This window comes from Hyla sarda, chromosome 1 (assembly GCF_029499605.1).
Source record: "Hyla sarda isolate aHylSar1 chromosome 1, aHylSar1.hap1, whole genome shotgun sequence".
NCBI classification, from domain to species: Eukaryota; Metazoa; Chordata; class Amphibia; order Anura; family Hylidae; genus Hyla; species Hyla sarda.
In genome coordinates, this window is record NC_079189.1 from 407,727,512 (window position 1) to 407,748,880 (window position 21,369).

Genomic DNA, 21,369 nt, shown 5'->3' on the forward strand with positions numbered 1-21,369 from the left:
TACTTGCATCCTTTCTTGGTGAAAAATTCCAAAATTTTATGAAAAAATTCTAACTTTGAAGCTCTCTGCTTGTAAGGAAAATAGACATCCCAAATAAATTATTTATTGATTCACAAATACAATATGTCTACTTTATGTTGGCATCATAAAGTTGACAAGAGGTAAAAGGAAAAGAATCCTCTCAAAATTTGTAACCCAATTTCTCTTGAGTAAGGAAATACCTCATATGTGTATGTCAAGTGTTCGGCGGGCGCTGTAGAGGGCTCAGAAGGGAAGGAGTGACAGAGGGATTTTGGAGAGTGAGTTTTTCTGAAATGGTTTTTGGGGGGCATGTCACATTTAGTAAGCCCCTATGGTGCCAGAACAGCAAAAAAAAAACAAACACATGGCATTCCATTTTGGAAACTACACCCCTCAAGGAATGTAACAAGGGGTACAGTGAGCCTTAACACCCCACAGGTATTTCACGACTTTTTGTTAAAGTCGGATGTGTAAATGAAAAAAAAAACATTTTCCACTAAAATGCTGGTTTTTCCCCAAATTTTACATTTTTACAAGGGGTAATAGGAGAAAATTACCCCCAAAATTTGTAACCCCATTTCTTCTGAGTATGGAAATACCCCATGTGTGGACGTCAAGTGCTCTGCTGGCGCACTACACTGCTCAGAAGAGAAGGAGCGCCATTAAGCTTTTGAAAAGGGAATTTGTTTGGAATGGAAGTCAGGGGCCATGTGCATTTACAAAGCCCCCCTTGGTGCCAGAACACTGGACCCCCCCCCACATGTGACCCATTTTGGAAACTACACCCCTCACAGAATTTAATAAGGGGTGCAGTGAGTATTTACACCCCACTGGCGTTTGACAGATCTTTGGAACAGTGGGCTGTGCAAATGAAAAATTTCAATTTTCATTTTCACGGTCCACTGTTCCAAAAATCTGTCAGACCCCTGTGGGGCGTAAATGCTCACTGTACCACTTATTACATTACGTGAGGGGTGTAGTTTCCAAAATGGGGTCACATATTGGTATTTATTTTTTTGCATTTATGTCAGAACCGCTGTAAAATCAGCCACCCCTGTGCAAATCACCAATTTAGGCCTCAAATGTACATAGTGCGCTCTCACTCCTGAGCCTTGTTGTGCCCCCGCCGAGCATTTTACGCCCACATATGGGGTATTTCCGTACTCAGGAGAAATTGCGTTACAAATTTTGGGGGTCTTTTTTTCCTTTTACCTCTTGTGAAAATAAAAAGTAAAGGACAACACCAGCATGTTAGTCTAAAAAAAAAATTTTTTTTACACTAACAGGCTGGTGTAGACCCCAACTTTTCTTTTTCATAAGGGGAAAAAGGAGAAAAAGCCCCCAAAAAATTGTAGTGCAATTTCTCCCGAGTACGGAGATACCCCATATGTAGCCCTAAACTGTTTCCTTGAAATACGACAGGGCTCTGAAGTGAGAGAGCGCCATGCATATTTGAGGACTAAATGAGGGATTGCATAGGGGTGGACATAGGGGTATTCTATGCCAGTGATTCCCAAACAGGGTGCCTCCAGCTGTTGCTAAACTCTCAGCATGCCTGGACAGTCAGTGGCTGTCCGGAAATGCTGGGAGTTGTTGTTTTGCAACAGCTGGAGGCTCCGTTTTGGAAACACTGCCGTACAATACGTTTTTCATTTTTATTGAGGGGACAGTGTAAGGGGGTGTATATGTATTGTTTTACCCTTTATTTTATGTTAGTGTAGTGTAATGTAGTGTTTTTAGGGTACATTCACAATGGCGGTGGTTTACAGTGAGCTTACCGCTAGGAGTATGCGCTGCGCTGCGGTTTCCAGCTCATACTTGAAGCAGGAAACTTACTGTAAACCTGCCTGTGTGAATGTACCCTGTACATTCACATGGGGGGGGCAAACCTCCAGCTGTTTCCAGACTACAACTCCCAGCATGCACTGACAGACAGTGCATGCTGGAAGTTGTACTTTTGCAACAGCTGGAGGCACACTGATTGGAAAACCTTCAGTTAGGTTGTTACCTAACTCAGTATTTACCAACCAGTGTGCCTCCAGCTGTTGCAAAACTACAATTCCCAGCATGTACTGATCGCCGAAGGGCATGCTGGGAGATGTAGTTATGCAACAGCTGGAGGTGCACAACTACAACTCCCAGCATGCCGAGACAGCTGTTTGCTGTTAGGGCATGCAGGGATTTGCAGTTTTGCAACATCTGGAGGGCTACAATTTAGAGATGTCCAAACTGTGGACCTCCAGCTGTTGCAAAACTACAAATCCCAGCATGCCCTGACAGCAAACTGCTGTTTGGGCATGCTAGGAGTTGCAGTTTTGCAACATCTGGAGGGCCACAGTTAGAGATCACTGCCAGTGATCTCCAAACTGGGGCCCTCCAGCTGTTACAAAACTACAAATCCCTGTATGCCCTAACAGCTGTCTGGGCATGCTGGGAGTTGTAGTTTTGCAACATCTGGAGGGTTACAGTTTAGAGACCGCTGTATAGTGGTCTCAAACTGTACCCTCCAGATGTTGCTAGGCAACTTACCGGCTTCCGTCGGATCCAGGGAGCCAGCCGCACGACATCGCCGGACTCCGATCTCCTCCACCGATGGTCGCCCGCAGCCTCGCCCGCGGGGTAAGTGGACGTCGGCGCCGGTCCTCTGTCGGTTCCCCGTTCTGCACCGACTATTGTGGGTGGGCAGAATGGGGAAACCGAAAGTAAAGCCCCCCGCCCCCGATCTGCTATTGGTGGTCGCGTTTAGATCACCAATAGCAGGGATAGGAGGCGTAGCATCCCTGCCACCTCACTCCTATGCCTTCAGGGGGATCGTGGGTGTCTTGGACAACCGCGATCCTCGTTATATTCCGGGTCACCGGGTCACTATAGACCCATATGACCCGGAATAGCCGCAAATCGCAAGTGTGAATTCACTTGCGATTTGCGGCGATCACCGACATGGGGGGGGGTCTGATGACCCCCCCTGGGCATTTGCGCGGGATGCCTGCTGATAGATATCAGCAGTCACCCCCATCCGGTCCCCGCCCGGCGTGCGACAGGGGCCGAAATTCCTACGGGCGTACAGGTACGCCCTTGGTCCTTAAGTACCAGGGAGCAAAGGCGTACCTGTACGCCCTTGGTCCTTAAGGGGTTAAAGGGAACCTACACTCTTTACTGAAACCTTGTTCATACAGCAAATAGAACAGCTAATATATTTTTTTTATATATATATACTGTACATTTGTTATTGTTTAATCTGTGCAATAAAAAACAAAGTAAAATCAGTGTGGCTGCATTCACATCTCGGTTTTACACTACAGGTGCCGGATTCGGCTGGGGGAGGGGCAAACCGGGCGCTCCCGTACCCCAGCCAGACCAGCGCTAAACTCCATTCACTTTAATGAGTATACTACTGTTTTAGGTCCGGTCACAAAACTGTATACGGGTCAAAAATTAGCCGACCAGAGTCCCAGTTTGACTCTGGTCGGCTCATTAAAGTGAATGGAGTTAAGCGCTGGTCCGGCTGGGGTACGGGAGTGCCCGGTTTGCCCCTCCCCCAGCCGGATCGGGCACCCGTAGTGTAAAACCGAGATGTGAATGCAGCCTTAATCTGGTGTGGCAAGAGACCAACCATCAGAATATCAACAAGCGACGCAATGAAGAGGCCACGTCACTCCTATGTCATGCCTATCATTGTTGCCATGCAGAATTTGGAATTTACTGGATCCTGCTCTATGTAATAGCACAAGGTTCCCACTATTTCATCCAGCAGAAAAACTGAAATCGTGAGGGCAACCACCCAGAGACCAACAAGATACATTTCTGGTCTCCACTGAGTGACTGGGATCTTTGGATATATTTGCCATATGTGTTGGGAAATGTCCTAATGCTCACAGCAAATAGACACCACAAAAGGAGCCTTACACAAATTATTCTGTGCAGCAGGTCAGAAAAGAAATACAGAAAATCTGCAGCGAAGAATGCTGGGGACATCTGCCAACAATATGCCACACCAGTTCCATCTTGGCCACTGGATCAGATTTTCAGTGATTGGCATAATCGCAGTAAAACGCACCATTTTTTACTGCACTTGCAGTCATTCATGGTAAAAACGCCTGTGGTTATTAGCTGCGGTATCACTATTAGCTGCAGCGGGTTAACACAGCCTTAGTTGTATCATGGCTTTCCAATCCTTAAAAACTAACATTAATAGTGAATTAACAGATATTTTTTTTAATATTCTGTAAAAAAATAAAATCCAATCAATAATACTTGTACTAGTGTAAGGTATTCTTCCTTCCTATGGGCACTGTATGAGGGTGCATTCACACCACGTTTTTGCAATACAGTTCCCGTATCAGGTTTTTGATGAAAAACTGATTCCTCAAAACCTGACTAAACTGTATCAAAACGTGTGTATAAATTTTAACCAGTATACAGTTAAAAACCATGTACGGTTTTAAAAAATGATGTCCGGTTGCATCCATTTTTTAAGAAAAAAAAGTATACGTTTTTAACTTTTCACTCCATTATGAATAAAGTTTCACTTGTTTGATTGAAATTCCAAGAAAAAAAAACTGTGCAAAGTCAAAACCGTATTGCACCATACAGTTTTTGACTTTGCACAGTTTTCTTTCTTGGAATTTCACATACGTACGCACATACAGTTCTGTACGGTTCCCATTGACTCCCATGTTAAAAAAAACGTACATGGTTTAATAGTTTTTCACACGGACCAAAAACTGTGGTAGGCTACGGTTTTGGGAACGGGAAAAAAAACTGACAAAACCTTACAGGATGCAAAACGGACACAACCTGATGCATCTTTTGGCATACGGTTTTCAATATGGTTCCATACAGTTTTCTCATTGAAAACGTATACAGGAACTGTATTGCAAAAACGTGGTGTGAATGCAACCTAAGACTGGACACATGTGGGAGATCATCATGGTAGGCTTTGAGTGCCCAACACTGACCCCTAACAACTAAGTGCGTGGGCCTTTAAACATAAATTACTTTACTAAAAGAAAACATTGTGCTGCTCCACCACTTCTCTCCGGTAGAGGTCAGCAAACAGTGCGGCCATGGGAAGGTTGGCGCTGTGAGGTGAAAAATTCAAATTTTTCACCTCACAGCGCCACCTCTAAGGCCATATAAGAATCACTAAGGCGCGCAATTTAGGCCACGCCCAGGAGAAACGGCAAATGGACCCTAACCTCCGTATTGCTTATTTAACAGGCTGGCCGAAGAGGAAGGAACGGCTCTACTCCCATGAGGCACTTCGCAGGGACAGGAAGAAAGCCTAGTGCCCCTCACGACTCCATTAACGCGGCCTTAGGTGGCAGCCTGCTCGGTCGAGATGGAGCGGCACTGTTGGCAGAAGTCTCCTCCGCTCATTGGCCCCTGCTCAGCCTCCACACATTGCAGAGCAGCCCCTATCTGTAACGGAAAAACGGGCCACTACCCTAATAATCGCCAACGCACAATGTCCGGGCCCCGCCCCCTCAATAATTAGTGCAACCATGCCCCGCCCCTAGGCGATTTCCCCCGCGATCCGATCGCTCCACAGACTTGTCCAGCAGACAAACCCAGAAGCCATGTTTGTTCCTGTTACTGAAGGTAAAGAATGAAAATGACCTCTGTCTTACACACAAAGCTTATTGTATAGTAAAAACCTTTTCTGATAAATGCCTATAACAATTCCTCGCAGTTGCTATGATCTTTGTTGACATTGAATGGTAACTATATGACAAGCGCTCCAATTGGTTTGCACTCAGATCTGTCTAGAGATGGGAAGTCCTGGGGGGGGGGGGAACATTTTTTTTTTCATAGCAGTTTTTTTGAGCTTTTTCCTGGAAAAAAATGAAATAAAATGTATGGATTGGAATTTGGTATATGTTGTTTTATAATGAAGTGAAATACATTGGGGAATCTGTTTAATCTTTTTTTAAAGGATATCTCCAGTAAAAAATATATATATATAAATGTATCCCCTATCCACAGGATAGGGAATAGCTGACCACGATTACCGGGACGGAACCTCGGCGTTCAGTGAGGAGCGCGTACTGCAGCCAGCATGCGCTCATTCTTTTCTATGGGAGCGCCAAGTACAGCTCCCAGGCATCAACAGCGCTCCCATAGGAATGAATGGAGTGCATGCCGTCTACCGTTAGATGACACGTGCTCCTGACTAAGAGCGCCAGGGTCCCATCTCTGTGATCGCAGGGACCGCCCATCATCAGCTACTTTTCTCTATCCTGTGGATTTTTTTTTTTTCACCAGAAGACAAGCAAATGCTAGAATCCAACTCAAATACTGAGAGCAATTTTTAAAGAAGATCAATATGCATTTCTGTATCTAGAGGCAAAGTAGGGAGAAAGGTCTTGGTGTAGTTTGGTTTTGGCTGGGCTTCATTTCTTGTTGGTATTATAGTAGTTGATGTTTCTGTCCTCTCAAATCTTAATGGACATTAAAGGGGTACTCCAGGGAAGTTAGGAAACATAAAAATGTCCCACAGCCTCCGCAATATCTTTTCTGTGTCCTCTGTAGTTATCCATGTTGTTTTTGCAGCTCCTGTGGCCCCTGTTGTCTCCTAAATACTAATAAATGTCTAATTTATGTCTAATAAATTTTTCCTTGTTTGCAGCACAGACTACAACTCCCAGAAGTCAGTGCAGCTCTGTGTAATGGCTGCCAGCCAACTGCTTTCACTATCTGTGTGCATGTTCGCACTGAAACTCACACACTGTACATGTCTTTTCTTTCAGAGTATCATTCCCCCAGCAATAAATCATGCTGTGTTTTAAATAGCAGAAGTCAGTGATTAGATTTTCGGCAGAAAACCAGCAGCTATTTGCTCAGTTGTGACTGAGAATCTTCGCTGCTCTTCTCTCACAGCTGACAAGCTCCTCACACAGGGAGGGGAGAAGGAGGGAAGGTGTGGCTGTACAGCCAGAGCTCTAGACCAAACAGAAATCAGACAGAAATGAGGTGGTGTTGTCTTGATGGTAGGGGGCTAGGTCTCACTGAGGAGACAAAGTGGATCTAAAAATCAAAATTTTCTCTCACTTGCTGCATGTAAGTGACAGCTGAAAGAGGAAAACTGCTGTATATAACTAATGAATGATATTTAGACAAATACCTAGGTTGGTGAGAGGGAAAGGATGGGCTATGGGTTTAGTTCTCCAGTGTACCCCTTTAACCTGTTCAGGACGCAGGGCGTATGCATGGGCCCGCATCCCGAGTCCTTAAGGACGTAGGGCGTATGGATACGCCCGTGGGAATTCCGGTCACCGCCGCTAGCCGGTTGGGGACCGGACCGGGATGCCTGCTGAAATCATTCAGCAGGCATCCCGGCACATCGCCGAGGGGGGTCCTGAGACCCCTCCCCATGTCGGCGATCACAGAAAATCGCATGTCAATTCAGACATGCGATTTTCTGCTATTCAGGGCTTATGGGGTCTCTGGTGACCCGATCATCTGGAAAATAGGGATGATCGGAGCTGTCAGTGACAGCCCCAATCATCCTAAGGGATAGGAGTGAGGTTGCAGTGCTGCAGCCTCCTCCTATCCCCTGCCATTAGTCAGCAATGATTGCTGACCAGTGGGCGTTGAAGATGGGGGGTTGCCATGGAACCCCCCCCCTCTGCCCACCCCTGGATGTTGGGCAGAATGGGGGGAGAAGATGGCGGCTGGTACCTGCAAAGAAGATGCCTGGGGACAAAGAAGATGCCTGGGGACCGCCGATCGTCGGTGACATCAGCGGAGATCAGCAGTGCAAGTAGGGAGGCGACGGCATGGAGCACCAAGGAAGGTGGCAGTAAAGCGATCTTTGCTGCATTCCTAGTGGTTGCCAAACTGCAACTCCCAGCATGCCCAGACAACCAGAGGCTGTCTGGGCATGCTGGGAGTTGTAGTTTTGCAACATCTGGAGGGTCACAGTTTGGAGACCACTATTACAGTGGTACCCAAACGGTAGCCCTCCAGATGTTGCAAAACTACAACTCTCAGCATGCCTAGACTGCCCAGGCATGCTGGGAGTTGTAGTTCTGTAACATCTGTCACTTCAGATTTTGCAATTTTCATGAAAATTTTGAAAATTGCTGCTCTACTTTGAAGCCCTCTAAAGTTTTCAAAAAGTAAAAATATGTCCATTTTATGATGCCAACATAAAGTAGACATATTGTATTTGTGAATCTATGTAACATTTATTTGGAATATCAATTTTCCTTACAAGCAGAGAGCTTCAAAGTTAGAAAAATTCAAAATTTTAAAAATTTTCATGAAATTTTGGGATTTTTCACCAAGAAAGGATGCAAGTAACGATGAAAATTTACCCCTAAAATAAAGTAGAATATGTCACAAAAAAACACTCAGAATCAGAATAATTGGACAGGGATGCCTGCTGAAATCGTTCAGCAGGCATTCCATGCAAACGCCCAGTTGGGTCATCAGACACCCCCATATCGGCGATAGCGACAAATCGCAAGTGAATTCACACTTGCGATTTGCGCAATTACGGACAGCTGTTTGGGCATGCTGGAATATGTAGTTTTGCAACAGCTGGAGGGCTACAGTTTGAGACCACTATATAGTGGTCCCTAAACTGTAGCCCTCCAGATCTTGCAAAACTACAACTCCTAGCATGCCCAAACAACTGTTTGCTGTCTGGGCATGCTGGGATTTGTAGTTTTGCAACAGCTGGAGGACCACAGTTTGGAGATCACTTTGCAGTGTTCTCTAAAACTGTAGCCCTCCAGATGTTGCAAACCCAGCAACAGCTGTCTCGGCATGCTGGGAGTTGTAGTTGCGTACCTCCAGCTATTGCATAACTACATCTCCCAGCATGCCCTTCGGCGATCAGTTGGGAGTTGTAGTTTTGCAACAGCTGGAAGCACACTGGTTGGAAAATACTGAGTTAGGCTGGGTCCACACTACGTTTTGTCCCATACGGGAGCGCATACGGCAGGGGGAGCTAAAAGCTCGCGCTCCCGTATGTTACCGTATGCGCTCCCGTATGTCATTCATTTCAATGAGCCGGCCGGAGTGAAACGTTCGGTGCGGTCGGCTCATTTTTGCGCCGTATGGGCTTTTACAACCGGACCTAAAACTGTGGTCAACCACGGTTTTAGGTCCGGTTGTAAAAGCGCATACGGCGCAAAAATGAGCCGACCGGACCGAACGTTTCACTCCGGTCGGCTCATTGAAATGAATGACATACGGGAGCGCATACGGTTACATACGGGAGCGCGAGCTTTTAGCTCCCTCCTGCCGTATGCGCTCCCGTATGGGACAAAGCGTAGTGTGGACCCAGCCTTAGGTAACAGAACCTAACTGAAGGTTTTCCAACCAGTGTGTCTCCAGCTGTTGCAAAAGTACAACTACCAGCATGCACGATCTGTCAGTACATGCTGGGAGTTGTAGTTTTGAAACAGCTGGAGGTTTGCCCCCCCCATGTTAATGTACAGGGTACATTCACACAGGCAGGTTTACAGTAAGTTTCCTGCTTCAAGTTTGGGCTGCGGCAAATTTTTCACCGCAGCACAAACTCCTAGCGGGAAACTCACCGTAAAAGGCCAGTGCGAATGTACCCTAAAAACACTACACTACACTAACACATAATAAAGGGTAAAACACAACATATACACCCCCTTACACTGCCCCCCCCCCCCAAAAAAAAATAAAAACGTATTCTATGGCCGTGTTTCCAAAACGGAGCCTCCAGCTGTTGCAAAACAACAACTCCCAGCATTTTCGGACAGCCACTGACTGTCCAGGCATGCTGGGAGTTTAGCAGGAGGCACCCTGTTTGGGAATCACTGGTGTAGAATACCCCTATGTTCTCCCCTATGCAATCCTTAATTTAGTCCTCAAATGCGCATGGAGCTCTCTCACTTCGGAGCCCTGTCGTATTTCAAGGAAACAGTTTAGGGCCACATGGGGTATCTCCGTACTCAGGAGAAATTGCACTACAAATTTTGGGGGGCTTTTTCTCCTTTTACCCCTTATGAAAAGGAAAAGTTGGGGGCTACACTAGCTTGTTAGTGTACAAAAAATAAAATAAATTTACACTAACGTGATGGTGTTGCCCCATACTTTTTATTTTCACAAGCGTTAAAAGGAAATAAAGACCCCCAAAATTTGTAACACAATTTCTCCTGAGTACAGAAATACCCCATATGTGGGCGTAAAATGCTCTGCGGGCGCACAACAAGGTACACCATGTACATTTGAGGCCTAATTTGGTGATTTGCACAGGGGTGGCAGATTTTACAGCGGTTCTGACATAAACGCAAAAAAATAAATACCCACATGTGATCCCATTTTGGAAACTACACCCCTCATGTAATGTAATAAGGGGTACAGTGAGCATTTACACCCCACTGGTGTCTGACAGATTTTTGGAACAGTGGTCCGTGAAAATAAAAAATGTAATTTTTCATTTGCACAGCCCACTGTTCCAAAGATCTGTCAAACTCCAGTGGGGTGTAAATACTCACTGCACCCCGCACCCCTTATTAAATTCTGTGAGGGGTGTAGTTTCCAAAATAGGGTCACATGTGGGGGGGTCCACTGTTCTGACACCACGGGGGGCTTTGTAAACGCACATGGCCTCTGACTTCCATTCCAAATTTTTTTTCCCCAAAAGCTCAATGGCGCTCCTTCTCTTCTGAGCATTGTAGTGCGCCAGCAGAGCACTTGACGTCCACAAATGGGGTATTTCCATTAGGGATCGACCGATTATTGGTTTAGCCGATATTATCGGCCGATAATTACGATTTTGGGCATTATCGGTATCGGCAATTACCTTGCCGATAAGCCGATAATGCCCCGCACCGCCCCCACCGCACTGTGACCGTCTCCCTCCCAACCCCCCCCGACCCGCCGCACCACGGCCGCCCTAACCCCCCCCCCCGACCCGCCGCACCGCGTCGCACCCCCCACCGCACTGCCCCGGCCCCATTGCCTCCCCCATCCCCGATTTTATAATTACCTGTTCCCGGGGCCCACGCTACTTCTGGCTCCTGCTGCGTCCTGCGTTACGCTGTGCGCAATGACGAGTGACGTGCGCGACGTGACTTCACCGTCAGTGCGCACAGTGACAGCTCAGGAGGACGCCACCGGAGCCAGATGTAGAGTGGACCCTGGGAACAGGTAATTATAAAACCGGGGATGGGGGAGGCAATGGGGCCGGGGCGTTGTGGTGGCAGGCGGTCACGGTGCGGCGGAACGGGGGGGCGGTGCGGTGTGGCGGTGGGGGGAGCGGTGGCGGTGATAGGACTCAGGACCCCCGGACAGGCAGGGGGAGAGAAGCGGGTGGCGGCGGCGGCCTGTGGCACCGCAAAAGCCACTGCAGTGCATTGATTTAAAGCGCCTGCTTTCAATCAATGATCTGCAGCGGTGTCGCGGGGGGATAAATAGCCGATAACTTAGCCCAGAACTTATACCGATATTTCGGTATATCGGCCCAGCTTCCACCAATTATCGGTTAGGGATCGACCGATATCGTTTTTTTTAGGGCCGATACCGATAATCGGTGCAGATTAGGGCCGCTAGCCGATAACTTATACCGATATTCCGGTATAAGTTATGGGCTATTTAACCCCCTGCGACACCGCTGCAGATCATTGATTTAAAGCGGGCGCTTTAAATCAATGATCTGCAGTGGCTTTTGCGGGGCCATAGGCCGCCGCCGCCACCACCCGCTTCTCTCCCCCTACCTGTCAGGGTGGTCCGGGCCATCCATCCTTCATTCCTGTAGTGTCCGGGGGCGTTCCGGGTGAAGAGTGAACCGGTCCGGGCTGTCCTTCTTCTCCGGCGGTCATCTTCTCCACTCCGGGCAGGCTCCGGCCTAGTACGCTGCATAGACGCTGCTGCGCAGTGACGCCCGTGCGCAGCGACGCACCTGACGTCACGGCGTAGCGGCGTCTATGCAGTGTACTAGGCCGGAGCCTGCCCGGAGTGGTGAAGATGACCGCCGGAGAAGAAGGACAGCCTGGACCGGTTCACTCTTCACCCGGAACGCCCCCGGACACTACAGGAACGATGGATGGCCCGGACCACCCCCATTACGGGTAAGTTTAATTGTTTTATTGACTCGGAGGGTGGGGGAGGGGCCCGACCGGTATAGCGGTATGGGCAAAAATCCATACCGATATACCGCCCAGCATCACGGTGGGGGATGCGACGCGGTGCGGTGGGTCGGGGGGGGTGGCGGTCACGGTGCGGGGGGCGGGGCATTATCGGCTTATCGGCAAGGTAATTGCCGATACCGATAATGCCCAAAATCGTGATTATCGGCCGATAATATCGGCCATACCGATAATCGGTCGATCCCTATTATCGGTATCGGCCCTAAAAAAACTATATCGGTCGATCCCTATTTTCCGTACTCAGAAGAGATGGGGTTTCAAATTTCGGGGGGCATTTTGTCCTATTACCCCTTGTAAAAAAAAATTATTTGAGGGAAAACTAGCATTTTAGTCAAAAATAAATAAATAATCATTTACACTTCCAACTTTCACGAAAAGTCGTCAAACACCTGTGGGGTGTTAAGGCTCACTGGACCCTTTGTTAAGTTCCTTAAGGGGTGTAGTTTCCAAAATTGTATGCCATGTGGGTCTTTTTTTGCTGCCCTGGAACCATAGTGGCTTCCTAAATGGGACATGCCCCTCAAAAACCATTTCAGCAAATTTTGCTTTTCAAAATCTAAATGTGACTCCTTCTCTTCTGAGCATTGTAGTTTGCCTGCAAAGCATTTTACGTCCTACCATGGGCTATTTCCATACTCAGAAGAGATGGGGTTACAAATTTTGGGGGTCATTTTGTCCTATTATCCCTTGTAAAAATTAAAAATTTGAGGGAAAACTAACATTTTAGTGGAAAAAAAATAATAATTTTCACATCCAACTTTAACGAAAAGTCGTCAAACACCTGTGGGTTGTTAAGGCTCACTGGACCCCTTGTTACGTGCCTTGAGGGGTGTAGTTTCCAAAATAGTAAGCCATGTGTTTTTTTTTATTTTGCTGTTCTGGCACCATAGGGGCTTCCTAAATGTGACATGTCCCCCAAAAACCATTACAGAAAAACTCACTCTCCAAAATCCCACTGTCGCTCCTTCCCTTTTGAGCCCTCTGGTGCGCCTGCTGAACACTTGACATACACATATGGGGTATTTCCTTACTCAAGAGAAATTGGGTTACACATTTTAGGAAGATTTCTCTCCTTTCACCCCTCGTAAAAATTCAATAACCGGGTCTACAAGAACATGCGAGTGTAAAGAATGAAGATTTTGAATTCTCTCCTTCAATTTGCTTCTATTCCTGTGAAACACCTAAAGGGTTAACACACTTACTGAATGTCATTTTGAATGCTTTGAGGGGTGCAGTTTTTATAATGGGGTCATTTATGGGGTATTTCTAATAAGAAGGCCCTTCAAATCCACTTCAAAACTGAACTGGTCCCTGAAAAATTTCTATTTTGAAAATGTTGTGAAAATTTGGAAAATTGCTGCTGAACTTTGAAGCCCTCTGGTGTCTTCTAAAAGTAAAAACATGTCAACTTTATGATGAAAATATAAAGTAGGCATATTGTATATGTGAATCAATATATAATTTATTTGGAATATTCATTTTCCTTACAAGCAGAGAGCTTCAAAGTTAAAAAAAAATGCAAAATTTTCAATTTTCTCATCAAATTTTGGAATTTTTCACCAAGAAATTATGCAAGTATCGACAAAATTTTACCACTAACATAAAGTAGAATATGTCACGAAAAAACAATCTCGGAATCAGAATGAAAGGTAAAAGCATCCCAGAGTTATTAATGCTTAAAGTGACAGTGGTCAGATGTGCAAAAAATGGCCGTGTCCTACAGTGAAAATTGGCTGGGTCCTAAAGGGGTTAAGGTGAAAATGAGCTGCGTCCTTAACAGGGCTGTGAAGTCAGACGAAATTTTGGGTACCTGGAGTCGGAGTCGGCACACAATTCACCGACTCCTACAAAATTTTGATTGGAATAAAAAAAAAAAAAAAAAACAAGTTTAAATGTCCTAATTCACAAAAAGTTATAATTAATGACTTCTCTACTGTAAGAATAAAGACCAATGCATGTAGTGCCTCACGTAACCGCAAAACGAACACGTTAAGTGACCGTGAAGAAGCATGCTTTTCATGTGCTTCACTATATGGCACGCAACGCACAATTAGGAGCGGCAATATTTATACCTTCCATAGTGTTGTGTTCTGCTGTTACAGGGAACCCATGGGTAACCTAGCCTCTCACTGATAAGGGATTAAGTAAATATGTTTTTTGCAGGACTAGAGACACCTGTATAAGTGAAGGGAATGGAGGGTCAATAGTTCAAGACTGAAGCTGTAAACCATTGGAAAAAGGATATAAAAACTTGTAAACTCGATTGTTAGCTTAAAGGGGTACTCTGCCCCTAGACATCTTATCCCCTATCCAAAGGATAGGGGATAAGATGTCAGATCGCCAGGGTCCCGCTGCTGGGGATCCCCGGGATCGCCGCTGCAGCACCACGCTATCAATACTGCACAGAGCAAGTTCGCTCTGTGCGAAATGACGGGCGATACAGGGGCCGGAGCATTGTTACGTCACGGCTCCACCACTCGTGATGTCACTGCCCGCCCCCTCAATACAAGTCTATGGGAGGGGGCGTGGCGGTCCTCACGCCCCCTGCCATAGACTTGCATTGAGGGGGCGGGTCGTGATGTCACGAGGGGCGGAGCCATGACATCACGCTGCTCTGTCCCCTGTATCCCCGTCATTACGCACAGAGCGAACTTGCTCTGTGTAGTAATGAAAGCGCGGTGCCGCAGCGGGGATCCCGGGGGTCCCCAACAGCGGGACCCCGGCGATCTGACATCTTATCCCCTATCCTTTAGATAGGGAATAAGGTGTCTAGGGGCGGAGTACCCCTTTAACCCCTTCCCGCAAATGGACGTGTATACACGTCCATTTTTTCTGTGACTTAACGCAAATGGACGTGTATACACGTCCAATACATTTTCTATCACCATGTCCGTTAGCATGGTGATAGAAATGTCATCTCAGCTGTCCTGGACAGCTGGTCGATGACACTATGCAGCAGGGGACCAATCAGACTGGTCCCCTGCTGCAGATCGTTGTCATTAGTCAGTCAGTTAGTCACTAATGACAATGACTTGCGGGGTTCCGGGCAGATCGGGTCTCTGGTGACCCGATCGCCTGGAAAATAGGGATGATCGGAGCAGTCAGAGACCGCTCCGATCCATCTTGAGTGATAGGAGCGAGGTGTCAGGTGCCACCTCGCTCCTAAACCCCTGCCATTGGTCGTTAGGACTAGCGACCAATAGCAGGAGGGGGGCGGGAGGTTAGAGGTGAAATCCCCGCTCTGCCCCGCCCCTGGATGTCGAGGCAGAGCAGGGGGAAGATGGCGGATGGTCCCGGGACCAGCGATCATGTCCCGGGACCGGCGATCATGTCGGGACCCGCGGCGGTATCCGGACAGACAGCGGGGGACCGGCGGAGGCAGTGGCGGACGCAGCAGTGAAGATCAGCGGTAAGTGATCTTCACTGCTGCGTTCCAGGAGTTGCCGAACTACAACTCCCAGCAAGCCCAGACAGCCAAAGGCTTTCTGGCCATGCTGGGAGTTGTAGTTTTGCAACATCTGGAGGCCCACAGTTTGGAGACCACTGTGCAGTGGTGTCCAAACTGTGCTCTTACAGATGTTGCAAAACTACAACTCCCAGCATGCCCAGACAGTCCAGGCATGCTGGAAGTTGTAGTTCTGTAACATGTGGCCCTTCAGATGTTGCAGAACTAAAACTCCAAGCATGCCTGGACAGTCTGGGCATGCTTGGAGTTGAAGTTTTGCAACATCTGGAGGGCTACAGCTTGGACACCACTGCACAGTGGTCACCAAACTGTGACCCTCCAGATATTGCAAAACTAACTCCCAACATGTCTTTCGGCGGTCTGGGCATGGAGGGAGTTGTAGTTTTTCAACAGCTGGAGGCACCCTTTTTGGGAAACACTGAGTTAAGTAACAAACTCAGTGTTTTGCAACCAGTGTGCCTCCAGCTGTTGCATAACTACAACCCCCAGCATGCACGGACAGCCGAAGGGCATGCTGGGAGTGTTAGTAGTATGCTTCCAGCTGTTGCATAACTACAAGTCCCAGCATGCCCTCAGTTGTCACTGCATGCTGAGAGTTTTTGCAACGGCTGAAGGCACACTGGTTGTGAAGTTTGTTACCTAACACAGTGTTTCGCAACCAGTGTACCTCCAGCTGTTGCAAACTACAACTCCCAGCATGCACTGATAGACTGTACATGCAGGGAGTTGTAGTTTTGCAACAGCTGGAGGCACACTGGTTGCGAAACACGGACAGCCAAAGGGCATGCTGGTAGTGGTAGTTTTGCAACAGCTGGAGGTTTGCGTCCCTCCCCCCCCCCCCCATGTGAATTTACAGGGTACATTCACACGGCCGGGGTCTACAGCGAGCTTCTTGCTAAAAGGTTGAGATGCAGCAAGTTTTCTGCCGCAGCTCAAACTCCCAGCGGGAAGCTCGCTGTAGACCCCGGCCGTGTGAATGTACCCTAAAAAACACCACACTATACTACATTACACAAAATAAAAAGTAAAACGCTACATACACATACCCCTACACAGCCCCCCCTCCCCCCCCCAAATAAAAAATGTCTCATATGACACTGTTTTCAAAACCGAGCCTCCAGCTGTTGCAAGACAACTCCCAGTATTGCCGGACAGCGATTGACTTTACAGGCATGCTGGAAGTTTTGCAACAGCTGGAGGCACCCTGTTTGGGAAACACTGCCATAGGGTATTTTTGGTATTGGAGGCAAGTGTCATTCTTGCATCCGGTTCCGTCCTTATGTAAATCCCTTATCTAGTCCTCAAATGCGCATGGCGCTCTCTCACTTCAGAGCCCTGTCGTATTTCAAGACAACAGTTTAGGGCCACATATGGGGTATTTTCGTACTCAGGAGAAATTGCCTAACAAATTTTGGGGGGCTTTTTCTCCTATTACCCCTTGCAAAAATGTAAAATTTGGGGGAAAACCAGCATTTTAGTGAAAAAAAATAATAATTTACACATCCGACTTTAACGAAAAGTCGTCAAAAACCTGTGGGGTGTTAAGGCTCACTGTACCCCTTGTTACCTTCCTTGAGGGGTGTAGTTTCCATAATAGTATGCCACGTGGATTTTTTTTGCTGTTCTGGCACCATAGGCACCTAAATGTGACATGCCCCCCAAAAACCATTTCAGAAAAATTCACTCTCCAAAATCCCATTGTCGCTCCTTCCCTTCTGAGACCTCTACTGCGCCGATCGAACACTTTACATACACATATGAGGTATTTCCTTACTCGAGAGAAATTGGGTTACAAATTTTAGGGGGATTTCTCTCCTTTTACCCCTTATAAAAATACAAAAACTGGGTCTACAAGAACATGCGAGTGTAAAAAATGCAGATTTTGAATTTTCTCCTTCACTTTCCTACTATTCCTGCGAAACACCTAAAGGGTTAACACACTTACTGAATGTCATTTTGAATACGTTGAGGGGTGCAGTTTTTATAATGGGGTCATTTGTGTGGTATTTCTAATAAGAAGGCCCTTCAAATCCACTTCAAACCTGAACTGGTCCCTGAAAAATTCAGATTTAGAAAATTTTGTGAAAAATAATTGCTGCTGAACTTTGAAGCCCTCTGATGTCTTCCAAAAGTAAAAACATGTCAACTTTATGATGCAAATATAAAGTAGACATGTTGTATATGTGAATCAGTATATAATTTATTTGGTATGTCTATGTTCCTTACAAGCAGAGTTTCAAAGTTCGAAAATTGCAAAGTTTTCTAATTTTTTATGAAATTTGGGAATTTTTTCACCAAGAAATGATGCAAGTATCGTCGAAATTTTTCTGCTATGCTAAAGTAGAATATGTCACGAAAAAACAATCTCGGAATCAAATTCATAAGTAAAAGCATCCCAGAGTTATTAATGCTTAAAGTGACAGTGGTCAGATGTGCAAAAAACGCTCTGGTCCTTAAGGTGAAAATGGGCTTGGTCCTTAAGGGGTTAAACATGGCTATGGGATTCTACTAGGGAAATCATGTTTTATAATAAATGCCCCTTCCTGGATCCTCCCACTGCCCTATCTTCAGCAGCAGATCAGCACACAAACTGTTCAATACAGTAGACTGTTGGCTTCCCAGCCAGTAGTCCTGTGGTAATGACATGTATGTTGCCTTTCTTTCCTTCAAGGAATGTATAAAATACATTTTCGGGGAGTTGGAAGTACAAAAAACTCCGGAGTCGGAACATGTATCTACCGATTCCACAGCCCTGGTCCTTAATGGGTTAATGTTCTTCCCATTACAGATAATCTTCCCCATCACAGACAATGTTCTCTCCCCCCCCCCCCCCCCATCACAGATAATGTTTCCCCCCCCCCCCCCATCACAGATAATGTTTTCCCCCCGTCACAGATAATGTTTTTCCCCGGTCACAGATAATGTTCTCCCCCATCATTGATTAAGATGCCTATTTTCTGAGTCTGGCTGACTAGTTTGTTGGTTTTATTTTTCTCCTCTCAGTAAAGTGGTGAGACCAATAGCCAGCATTGAAAGGATTTCCAATTTGTAAAACTACTCCACTTAGCATTTTTTTTTCAATTTTTTCCTAAATTTTAATTATTTCTCTCCTGTGCGCAATAGAGGCAGGGAGCCAGCTCATCCAGATCCCCTGCTTCATCAATATTCCCTCCCCAGCCCACCCCTTCTGTAAGGTGAGAGCCTGCTTTCATGTCACGGAAGGAGGCCGGTGAGTGAATATTGATGAAGCAGGGTAGCTGGGCCAGCCGGCTCCCTGCCTCTATTGCGCACAGGAGAGCAGTGGCCATGATATGGGCTTTACTCTGGAAATACTTTACCTAAATATGTTAATAACCCCTCTTTTTACAGCTATTCACCTGCACTATAACCCAGTACATTGGGTCTAGGGCTAGTGAACTAGCTGTCAGTTTCTCTTTAAACTTTTTTGGGGCGCTGGCTGTATTGGGGTAGTGTGACTGCCAATTTCTATGGAAATTATGGTTGGAACTGTTTTAAGGTGCAGGAGCTGAGTTTTCAGTAAGACCACAGTCATTTCCAAGGATTATTTCAGTAGCACCTTTAGGGAACAGCCGTGATGCTACACTTAGTAGATCTTTTTTTTCTACATACCTCTGCTTTGTGCATGAGAAGAATATTTTGTTACATATGCCAGCTTACAATGGACCCATTGTAAATCTGTGTGTGCATGGAAAGAAGCAAATACCAATAGATCTTACTCAGGAACCTGTCTGTGACACCAGACGTAGGGCGGTTACTGTAGATTCTAAATAGATAGATAGAATTTGTTCCGATGTACAGGCAAAAGACATAATATATGATACATTGATAGAGTGTAACAAAACAGTCCTCTGCCTATTATTTTCTTCATGTGTTTAAAAGACTGGAAATAATCTGTCAAGTAACGGAAGGAGTTAAAACCCCCCACATGTGACTAAAAAAGTACAATGCAAATGGTGTATGGAGCACATTGTTTGATGTATTTGAAGATGGCGAATGCTTCTTGCGTCACTCGGGTGACTTTGATAAAGAAATAAACAGGGCGACTGTAGTGTTAATATTCCATCTGCAGAGCTGCGTTAAGAGAGGAGAAGCCCTGATTATTCAATCAATCTTATTAATATTCATTAGAGATGATAAATATTCATCGTCCTGTTTTAGACGACTTGTTTCTATGGCAACCATCTACCCTCCACCCCCCCCCTGCCCCAAACAAACACACACAGCTCTGTCACAGCACCTCAATCAGACACAGATGCACCCTGTGCTATTCCTGCGCTCGCCTCACTGATACATCCACCAGGCCTCAGTTGTGAAACTCTGCAGCCTTTCTGATGGGTCTATTGTGCACACATCACATGTGTGATATGGGGTTGCATATACATTTTATCTTCACTTAGGTCACTTTAAGAGAGTTTATCCGTACCGGTGACCTTCCGAAAAGAAAAAAACACCTTGCTGGTCTGCTGCTTCATCCGGCCTTAAATTTCATGTAAATGAGGTGAAATCCTATGAAGGACACTGCCTCATACGTTTAGGTCATACAACATGCTCATCTGTATATTATTTCACAGTCTGCACTGCAGTCTATAAAATTGATATATGTTTATGTGTCAGTGGTGGAAGTAACCATTCTGCTGATTGAAGCAGCAAATGAAGCATCACATTACCCATTGCACTTGGGCGGTGTATGACGGAGCAGGACCACTGTCACAATGTATAGAAAGCAGGGGGAAGATGTTACAGGGAAAAAAGCTTAAAACCCCAGTTATCTCTCTGTTTATAATAAAGCCATCCCTACACTGTGCGCCGATGGAACCGACTGGTAAACTTGCAAATGCCAACATTTTTGTATTAGAATGGAAAAGAGGTCTTTCCATTGGGACTGACAGCAACATAAAATCTACTCAGCATGTACATTATTACAAGGATCAAAGAGCGCTGTCACATGATGTAAAAAATGATGCCCTGTAAGTGGCTTTCATACACATGTTTAAATTGCATCATTTTTACCTTGATGGTATATTAAACACATATTATGATGTATCTGATGGATGACGTCTTTGTAATCTGTTTTGTCTAACACATGTCATGGTCACATCTGAAGATAACAATAGTGAGTATATGTAATCCAGGCCCTTCACTCTTTCCCAGAAATAAGGGATTATGGTTCTGAGTTGAGTTGTTTCTGGCCCATTTTTTTTAGGTTTATATTAAATTGATGATATAGCATTATTTAAGATTACATGTTTTATGTTCTTCATTGCTAGTGTGCTGTACATATTTGTAAGGCTGGGTTCATACACCACATTAGAGTTGTGTTTTTTTTTATTTTCTAAAATATAAACAGGCTTGCATCATTAAAACATTGATAGGACAAGTTTGTATTTTCTGGAGCAATTACCCACTAACCCTATTCAAAGAACACAAATGAGTTGGTGGAGAATTGCCTCAGAAATACACTGACTATACAAACAGTTGTTTCAGTATTGCAAGCCTGTTTATATTGTACATAATCAAAATATTCAATTCAACTGCAGTGTGAATTCGACCTTAAATACATATAGATGTAGAATGTCATTACTTCTCAGCAGTGACTTAAGAGGTAACTACGGGGCTGTTGCAGTGGCAGGATATATATTTAAACTTCTGACAAGCTTGCAGCCTGCTGCTAAAGCAAGTGGTCTACAGAATTGCCGTAAGTCCCTTACAAGTCGCTTCAGTAGCAGG

General features: G+C 45.8%; 2 protein-coding genes across 9 annotated transcripts in view; one reads left to right on the plus strand and one right to left on the minus strand.

Moving 5' to 3' along the window:
* The window catches only part of LOC130278458 (tubulin polymerization-promoting protein family member 3-like), a 49,390-nt gene extending 43,971 nt beyond the window's left edge, over positions 1-5,419 (minus strand). Inside the window, exon 1 of one of the 2 annotated variants that reach the window (XM_056528619.1) lies at positions 5,220-5,419. Coding sequence is in view for 1 of the 2 variants with exons in the window: in XM_056528617.1 (XP_056384592.1) it covers positions 5,020-5,037 (18 nt within the window). In the remaining variant the exon portion in view is untranslated. Of the gene's footprint in view, positions 1-5,019; positions 5,053-5,219 lie in introns of those variants that run through there. The other variant, XM_056528617.1, reaches the window with a different exon arrangement.
* Positions 5,420-5,483: 64 nt separating this feature from the next.
* The window catches only part of ZNF219 (zinc finger protein 219), a 109,455-nt gene continuing 93,569 nt past the window's right edge, over positions 5,484-21,369 (plus strand). For all 7 annotated transcript variants that reach the window (XM_056528609.1, XM_056528613.1, XM_056528608.1 and 4 more), the window contains exon 1: positions 5,484-5,622. The gene's annotated coding sequence lies outside the window, so the exon portion shown is untranslated. The remainder of the gene's footprint in view (positions 5,623-21,369) is intronic.